Here is a 9298-nt window from a genome sequence, read left to right as displayed (position 1 = left end):
CCCTTCACTACCCTCCTCATCCAGCTGTAGGTACAGTAACCCTTCACTACCCTCCTCATCCAGCTGTAGGTACAGTAACCCTTCACTACCCTCCTCATCCAGCTGTAGGTGACAACCCTTCACTACCCTCCTCATCCAGCTGTAGGTACAGTAACCTTCACTACCCTCCTCATCAGCTGTAGGTACAGTACCCCTTCACTACCCTCCCTCATCCAGCTGTAGGTACAGTAACCCTTCACTACCCTCCTCATCCAGCTGTAGGTACAGTACCCCTTCTACCCTCCTCATCCAGCTGTAGGTACAGTACCCCTTCACTACCCTCCTCATCCAGCTGTAGGTACAGTAACCCTTCACTACCCTCCTCATCCAGCTGTAGGTACACGTAACCCTTCACTGCCCTCCTCATCCAGCTGTAGGTACAATACCCCCTTCACTACCCTCCTCATCCAGCTGTAGGTACAGTAACCCTTCACTACCCTCCTCATCCAGCTGTAGGTACAGTACCCCTTCACTACCCTCCTCATCCAGCTGTAGGTACAGTACCCCTTCACTACCCTCCTCATCCAGCTGTAGGTACAGTACCCCTTCACTACACTCCTCATCCAGCTGTAGGTACAGCAGGGGTGTGTGTATATTGGGTTGTTTGAAGACACAAGTGTGGTGTCTGGCCGTGTGTGTTACATTTGAACAGTGTGGTGTCTGGCCGTGTGTGTTACATTTGAACAGTGTGGTTCCTGGCCGTGTGTGTTACATTTGAACAGTGTGGTTCCTGGCCGTGCCTGTTACATTTGAACAGTGTGGTTCATGGCATTTGAACATTGTGGTTCCTGGCCTGTTACATTTGAACAGTGTGGTTCCTGGCCAGTGTGGTGCGTGTTACATTTGAACAGTGTGGTTCCTGGCCGTGTGTGTTACATTTGAACAGTGTGGTTCCTGGCCGTGTGTGTTGCAGGTTTGACTGTGCAGATCGTCAGTTCCACTCTGTAGCAGCCGCCTGGCAGGCTCGCATGGAGAGCCCCGCTGACGTCAAGGAGCTCATCCCGGAGTTCTTCTACTTTCCAGAGTTCCTGCAGAACATCAACGGTGAGTAGCACTAAGGCTGTGTTCCCTTCACATGAGGAAGACTAGGGCTGTGTTCCCTTCACATGAGGAAGACGACCAGGGCTGTGTTCCCTTCACATGAGGAAGAAGGCTGTGTTCCCTTCACATGAGGAAGACTAGGGCTGTGTTCCCTTCACATGAGGAAGACTAGGGCTGTGTTCCCTTCACATCAGGGGCTGTGCCCCCTTCACATGAGGAAGACTAGGGCTGTGTTCCCTTCACATGAGAAGACTAGGGCTGTGTTCCCTTCACATGAGGAAGACTAGGGCTGTGTTCCCTTCACATGAGGAAGACTAGGGCTGTGTTCCCTTCACATAGGAAGATAGGGCTGTGAGGAAGACATGAGGAGGACTAGGGCTGTGTTCCCTTCACATGAGGAAGAGGGCTGTGTTCCCCAAGGGCTGTGTTCCCTTCACATGAGGAAGACTAGGGCTGTGTTCCCTTCACATGAGGAGGACATGAGGAAGACTAGGGCTGTGTTCCCTTCACATGAGGAAGACTAGGGCTGTGTTCCCTTCACATGAGGACTGGGGCTGTGTTCCCTTCAGAGGAAGACTAGGGGCTGTGTTCCCTTCACATGAGGAAGACTAGGGCTGTGTTCCCTTCACATGAGGAAGACTAGGGCTGTGTTCCCTTCACATGGAAGACTAGGGGCTGTGTTCCCTTCCACCATGAGGAAGACTAGGGCTGTGTTCCCTTCACATGAGGAAGACTAGGGCTGTGTTCCCTTCACATGAGGAAGACTAGGGCTGTGTTCCCTTCACATGAGGAAGACCAAGGCTGTGTTCCCTTCACATGAGGAAGACTAGGGCTGTGTTCCCTTCACATGAGGAAGACTAAGGCTGTGTTCCCTTCACATGAGGAAGACCAGGGCTGTGTTCCCCTTCCACACTGAGGAAGACCAAGGCTGTGTTCCCATTCACATGAGGAAGACTAGGGCTGTGTTCCCTTCCACATGAGGAAGACTAGGCTGTGTTCCACATGAGGAAGACTAGGGCTGTGTTCCCTTCACATGAGGAAGACTAGGGCTGTGTTCCCTTCACATGAGGAAGACTAGGGCTGTGTTCCCTTCACATGAGGAAGACCAGGGCTGTGTTCCCTTCACACGAGGAAGACCAAGGCTGTGTTCCCTTCACATGAGGAAGACTAGGGCTGTGTTCCCTTCACATGAGGAAGACTAGGCTGTGTTCCCCTTCACATGAGGAAAGACTAGGGCTGTGTTCCCTTCACATGAGGAAGACTAGGGCTGTGTTCCTTCACATGAGGAAGACTAGGGCTGTGTTCCCTTCACATGAGGAAAGACTAGGGCTGTGTTCCTCTACATGAGGAAGACGAGGCTGTGTTCCCTTCACATGAGGAAGACCAAGGCTGTGTTCCCTTCCACATGAGGAAGACGAGGGCTGTGTTCCCTTCACATGAGGAGGACCAGGGCTGTGTTCCCTTCACATGAGGAAGACTAGGGCTGTGTTCCCTTCACATGAGGAAGACCCTTCACATGAGGAAGACTAGGGCTGTGTTCCCTTCACATGAGGAAGACTAGGGCTGTGTTCCCTTCACATGAGGAAGACTAGGGCTGTGTTCCCTTTACATGAGGAAGACTAGGGCTGTGTTCCCTTCACATGAGGAAGACTAGGGCTGTGTTCCCTTCACATGAGGAAGACTAGGGCTGTGTTCCCTTCACATGAGGAAGACTACTTCACATGAGGAAGACCAGGGCTGTGTTCCCTTCACACGAGGAAGACCAAGGCTGTGTTCCCATTCACATGAGGAAGACTAGGGCTGTGTTCCCTTCACATGAGGAAGACTAGGGCTGTGTTCCCTTCACATGAGGAAGACTGAGGGCTGTGTTCCCTTCACATGAGGAAGACTAGGGCTGTGTTCCCTTCACATGAGGAAGACTAGGGCTGTGTTCCCTTCACATGAGGAAGACCAGGGCTGTGTTCCCTTCACATGAGGAAGACCAGGGCTGTGTTCCCTTCACATGAGGAAGACTAGGGCTGTGTTCCCTTCACATGAGGAAGACTAGGCTGGCTGTGTTCCCTTCACATGAGGAAGACTAGGGCTGTGTTCCCTTCACATGAGGAAGACACATGAGGAAGACTAGGGCTGTTCCCTTCACATGAGGAAGACTAGGGCTGTGTTCCCTTCACATGAGGAAGACTAGGGCTGTGTTCCCTTCACATGAGGAAGACTAGGAAGACCAAGGCTGTGTTCCCTTCACATGAGGAAGACGAGGGCTGTGTTCCCTTCACATGAGGAAGACCAAGGCTGTGTTCCCTTCTAGGGCTGTGTTCCTTCACACGAGGAAGACTAGGGCTGTGTTCCCTTCACATGAGGAAGACTAGGGCTGTGTTCCCTTCACACGAGGAAGACCAAGGCTGTGTTCCCTTCACATGAGGAAGACTAAGGCTGTGTTCCCTTCACACGAGGAAGACCAAGGCTGTGTTCCCTTCACATGAGGAAGACGAGGGCTGTGTTCCCTTCACATGAGGAAGACTAGGGCTGTGTTCCCTTCACATGAGGAAGACTAGGGCTGTGTTCCCTTCACATGAGGAAGACTAGGGCTGTGTTCCCTTCACATGAGGAAGACTAGGGCTGTGTTCCCTTCACATGAGGAAGACGAGGGCTGTGTTCCCTTCACATGAGGAAGACGAGGGCTGTGTTCCCTTCACATGAGGAAGACCAAGGCTGTGTTCCCTTCACATGAGGAAGACCAAGGCTGTGTTCCCTTCACATGAGGAAGACCAGGGCTGTGTTCCCTTCACATGAGGAAGACGAGGGCTGTGTTCCCTTCATGAGGAAGACTAGGGCTGTGTTCCCTTCACATGAGAAGGCGGGGGCTGTGTTCCTTCACATGAGGAAGACGAGGCTGTGTTCCCTTCACATGAGGAAGACGAGGGCTGTGTTCCCCTTCACATGAGGAAGACGAGGGCTGTGTTCCCTTCACATGAGGAAGACGAGGGCTGTGTTCCCTTCACATGAGGAAGACGAGGGCTGTGTTCCCTTCACATGAGGAAGACGAGGGCTGTGTTCCCTTCACATGAGGAAGACTAGGGCTGTGTTCCCTTCACATGAGGAAGACTAAGGCTGTGTTAGCGAACTCATTCTGGAGTGTCAAAGTGTACTCTGGGAACTGTCAAACCAGAGTTCTCTATAATCTGAGTAGATTTCCAGAGTGTATTTATGAAAGCATACTAAGTGGAATGCAACGATGTTATGTTAATTCCTATTCACAAGTCATTCTTTACACAGTATATCAACACAACAGAAATATGGCCTATCGTAGTGTTTCATAGAGCCTCATAACCTACCAAATGTTGGACACTCTGTTTACGTAGCTGAGGAAGGCTTGACTGTCTCTGTGTGTGTGTGTTTACTGCAGGGTTTGACCTGGGCAGTCTGCAGATGACCCAGAACAATGTGACTGATGTTCTGTTACCACAATGGGCCTTGTCTAGAGAAGACTTCATCAGGAAACACAGGAAAGCTCTGGTGAGGCCTTCCACCTGGAAAAATAATCGATGGGAAACGCTGGTGCAACCCCCACAGCCATGCTACACTCTCTGATTGGACACATTTTAATCAAGTAATGAAATATATTTCCTCTTACAAATGCATTTGTCCCCCAATATGGTGCAGGAATGTGAGCATGTTTCCTCTCACCTCCATGAGTGGATTGACCTGATCTTTGGCTGCAAGCAGAGAGGGGAGGAGGCGGTGGAGGCTCTCAATGTCTTCTACTACTGCACCTATGAAGGTATGGAGAGAGAAGGGCTGAGTCCCGAATGACACCCTATTCTCTATATAGGTCACTACTTTGGACCAAAGCCCTATGGCTCCTAGTCTAAAGTAGTGCACTATATACGGAAAAGGGTACAATTAGAGACTCAACTTCGCCCAATGTGATATGAGGAGGAGGAATGGGTGAGAGAGCTCTTCCCTCTATCCTCACTCAGACACACCAATGTATACTAGGTACATTTCCTTATCAATAGAGTTCTGTTCTATTCTGGTCTGTCCTATTCTGGTCTGTCCTATTCTGATCTGTTCTGTCCTATTCTGGTCTGTTCTGTCCTATTCTGGTCTGTCCTATTCTGGTCTGTTCTCGTCCATTCTGATCTGTCCTAATCTGGTCTGATCTGTTCCATTCTGACCAACCTGTCCTATTCTGGTCTGTCCTATTCTGGTCTGTCCTGTTCTGTCCTATTCTGGTCTGTTCTATTCTGGTCTGTTCTGTCCTATTCTGGTCTGTCCTAATCTGGTCTGTCCTATTCTGTTCTGTCCTATTCTGGTCTGTTCTATTCTGGTCTGTTCTGTCCTATTCTGGTCTGTTCTATTCTGGTCTGTTCTATTCTGGTCTGTTCTATTCTGGTCTGTTCTGTTCTGTCCTATTCTGGTCTGTTCTATTCTGGTCTGTTCTATTCTGTTGTATCCTGTTCTGGTCTGTCCTATTCTGGTCTGTCCTATTCTGGTCTGTCCTATTCTGGTCTGTCCTAATCTGGTCTATTCTGGTCTGTCCTAATCTGGTCTGTCCTATTCTGGTCTGTCCTATTCTGGTCTGTTCTATTCTGGTCTGTTCTATTCTAATCTGTTCTATTCTAATCTGTTCTATTCTGGTCCATTCTATTCTAATCTGTCCTATTCTGGTCTGTCCTATTCTGGTCTGTCCTATTCTGGTCTGTTCTATTCTGGTCTGTTCTATTCTGTTGTATCCTGTTCTGGTCTGTCCTATTCTGGCCTGTCCTAATCTGGTCTATCCTGGTCTGTCCTAATCTGGTCTGTTCTGTTCTGGTCTGTCCTATTCTGGTCTGTTCTATTCTGTTGTATCCTGTTCTGGTCTGTCCTATTCTGGTCTGTCCTATTCTGGTCTATTCTGGTCTGTTCTATTCTGGTCTATTCTGGTCTGTTCTGTTCCATTCTGTTGTTCTTTTCTGGTCTGTTGTGGTCTGTTCTGTTCCATTCTGTTGTTATATTCTAATCTGTTCTATTCTTTTCTGTTCTATTCTGTTCTGTTCTATTCTGGTCTGTTCTATTCTGTTCTGTTCCATTCTGTTGTTCTTTTCTGGTCTGTTGTGTTCTATTCATTATATTCTGTTATTTTGTGTAGGTGCGGTGGATCTGGACGCCATAGCCAATGAGACGGAGCGCAAGGCCCTGGAGGGCATCATCAGTAACTTTGGACAGACGCCCTGTCAACTACTCAAGGTGTGTGTGTGTCTCCCTCTCTCTCTCTCTCTCAAGGTCTGACCCCTGTCACATTACATTTACAGTCCTGCTTGATTTGTTAAACACTCCCTCAATGTAGAGTCTCACTCCATAAACCAGAGCGAATGGTTGTATTGAGTCTGGAGATTAGAGTGTGTGTGTGTGTTTGACTGAAGGACACTGTTTATCAGTGTCTGGGTGTCTGTAGCTCCCTGTCTGGGTGTCTGTCTGTAGCTAGCTGTCTGGGTGTCTGTCTGTAGCTAGCTGTCTGGGTGTCTGGCTATAGCTAGCTGTCTGGGTGTCTGGCTATAGCTAGCTGTCTGGGTGTCTGGCTATAGCTAGCTGTCTGGGTGTCTGGCTATAGCTAGCTGTCTGGGTGTCTGTCTGTAGCTAGCTGTCTGGGTGTCTGTCTGTAGCTAGCTGTCTGGGTGTCTGGCTGTAGCTAGCTGTCTGGGTGTCTGTCAGTAGCTAGCTGTCTGGGTGTCTGTCTGTAGCTAGCTGTCTGGGTGTCTGTCTGTAGCTAGCTGTCTGGGTGTCTGTCTGTAGCTAGCTGTCTGGGTGTAGCTCCCTGTCTGGGTGTCTGTCTGTAGCTCCCTGTCTGGGTGTCTGTAGCTCCCTGTCTAGGTGTCTGTAGCTCCATGTCTGGGTGTCTGTCTGTAGCTAGCTGTCTGGGTGTCTGTAGCTCCCTGTCTGGGTGTAGCTCCCTGTCTGGGTGTCTGTCTATAGCTCCCTGTCTGGGTGTCTGTCTGTAGCTCCTTGTCTGGGTGTAGCTCCCTGTCTGGGTGTCTGTCTGTAGCTCCCTGTCTGGGTGTCTGTCTGTAGCTAGCTGTCTGGGTGTCTGTCTGTAGCTGGGTGTCTGTCTGTATCTGTCTGTAGCCAGGTGTCTGTCTGTATCTGTCTGTAGCTGGGTGTCTGTCTGTAGCTAGCTGTCTGGGTGTCTCTCTGTAGCTTCTTGTCTGGGTGTCTGTCTGGGTGTCTGTCTGTAGCTCCCTGTCTGGGTGTCTGTCTGTAGCTCCCTGTCTGGGTGTCTGTCTGTAGCTCCCTGCCTGGGTGTCTGTCTGTAGCACCCTGTCTGGTTGTCTGTCTGTAGCTAGCTTTCTGGGTGTCTGTAGCTCCCTGTCTGGGTGTCTGTCTGTAGCTAACTGTCTGGGTGTCTGTAGCTAGCTGTATGGGTGTCTGTAGCTCCCTGTCTGGGTGTCTGTCTGTAGCTAGCTGTCTGGGTGTCTGTAGCTAGCTGTATGGGTGTCTGTAGCTCCCTGTCTGGGTGTCTGTCTGTAGCTGGGTGTCTGTCTGTAGCTCCCTGTCTGGGTGTCTGTCTGTAGCTGGGTGTCTGTCTGTAGCTCCCTGTCTGGGTGTCTGTCTGTAGCTGGGTGTCTGTCTGTAGCTCCCTGTCTGTAGCTGGGTGTCTGTCTGGGTGTCTGTCTGTAGCTCCTTGTCTGGGTGTCTGTCTGTAGCTCCCTGCCTGGGTGTCTGTCTGTAGCACCCTGTCTGGGTGTCTGTCTGTAGCACCCTGTCTGGGTTTCTGTCTGTAGCTAGCTGTCTGGGTGTCTGTAGCTAGCTGTCTGGGTGTCTGGCTATAGCTAGCTGTCTGGGTGTCTGTCTGTAGCTAGCTGTCTGGGTGTCTGTCTGCAGCTGGGTGTCTGGCTATAGCTAGCTGTCTGGGTGTCTGGCTATAGCTAGCTGTCTGGGTGTCTGTTTGTAGCTAGCTGTCTGGGTGTCTGTTTGTAGCTAGCTGTTTGGGTGTCTGTCTGTAGCTAGCTGTTTGGGTGTCTGTCTGTAGCTAGCTGTCTGGGTGTCTGTTTGTAGCTCCCTGTCTGGGTGTCTGTAGCTAGCTGTCTGTAGCTAGCTGTCTGGGTGTCTGTTTGTAGCTAGCTGTCTGGGTGTCTGTTTGTAGCTAGCTGTCTGGGTGTCTGTCTGTAGCTAGCTGTCTGGGTGTCTGTTTGTAGCTCCCTGTCTGGGTGTCTGTAGCTAGCTGTCTGTAGCTAGCTGTCTGGGTGTCTGTTTGTAGCTAGCTGTTTGGGTGTCTGTCTGTAGCTAGCTGTCTGGGTGTCTGTTTGTAGCTCCCTGTCTGGGTGTCTGTAGCTAGCTGTCTGTAGCTAGCTGTCTGGGTGTCTGTTTGTAGCTAGCTGTCTGGGTGTCTGTTTGTAGCTAGCTGTTTGGGTGTCTGTCTGTAGCTAGCTGTCTGGGTGTCTGTTTGTAGCTCCCTGTCTGGGTGTCTGTAGCTAGCTGTCTGTAGCTAGCTGTCTGGGTGTCTGTTTGTAGCTAGCTGTCTGGGTGTCTGTTTGTAGCTCCCTGTCTGGGTGTCTGTAGCTAGCTGTCTGTAGCTAGCTGTCTGTGTGTCTGTTTGTAGCTAGCTGTCTGGGTGTCTGTTTGTAGCTCCCTGTCTGGGTGTCTGTAGCTAGCTGTCTGTAGCTCCCTGTCTGGGTGTCTGTAGCTAGCTGTCTGTAGCTAGCTGTCTGGGTGTCTGGCTATAGCTAGCTGCCTGGGTGTCTGTTTGTAGCTAGCTGTCTGGGTGTCTGGCTATAGCTAGCTGTCTGGGTGTCTGGCTATAGCTAGCTGTCTGGGTGTCTGTTTGTAGCTAGCTGTCTGGGTGTCTGTTTGTAGCTAGCTGTCTGGGTGTCTGTTTGTAGCTAGCTGTCTGGGTGTCTGTTTGTAGCTAGCTGTCTGGGTGTCTGTTTGTAGCTAGCTGCCTGGGTGTCTGTTTGTAGCTAGCTGTCTGGGTGTCTGGCTATAGCTAGCTGTCTGGGTGTCTGTTTGTAGCTAGCTGTCTGGGTGTCTGTTTGTAGCTAGCTGTCTGGGTGTCTGTCTATAGCTAGCTGTCTGGGTGTCTGTTTGTAGCTAGCTGTCTGGGTGTCTGTTTGTAGCTAGCTGTCTGGGTGTCTGGCTATAGCTAGCTGTCTGGGTGTCTGGCTATAGCTAGCTGTCTGGGTGTCTGGCTATAGCTAGCTGTCTGGAGTGTCTGTTTGTAGCTAGCTGTCTGGGTGTCTGTTTG

The 9298-nt window shown here is 50.5% G+C and overlaps 1 protein-coding gene across 1 annotated transcript; it reads left to right on the top strand.

Annotated features, from left to right (window-relative positions):
• Positions 1-944: 944 nt before the first annotated feature.
• Positions 945-6385, top strand: LOC135528768 (neurobeachin-like protein 2). The gene is made up of 4 exons (XM_064957835.1): positions 945-1083; positions 4484-4593; positions 4741-4858; positions 6209-6385. Exons 1-4 carry the CDS (start codon positions 1008-1010, stop codon positions 6346-6348), a joined length of 444 nt encoding a protein of 147 aa, XP_064813907.1. The 5' UTR covers positions 945-1007; the 3' UTR covers positions 6349-6385.
• The last annotated feature ends 2913 nt before the right edge of the window (positions 6386-9298 follow it).

The sequence above is a fragment of the Oncorhynchus masou genome, unplaced genomic scaffold (assembly GCF_036934945.1).
Source record: "Oncorhynchus masou masou isolate Uvic2021 unplaced genomic scaffold, UVic_Omas_1.1 unplaced_scaffold_10308, whole genome shotgun sequence".
Classification (NCBI taxonomy): Eukaryota; Metazoa; Chordata; class Actinopteri; order Salmoniformes; family Salmonidae; genus Oncorhynchus; species Oncorhynchus masou.
Note: the sequence above shows the minus strand (reverse complement) of the source record. Positions and strands in the feature narration are given on the sequence as shown.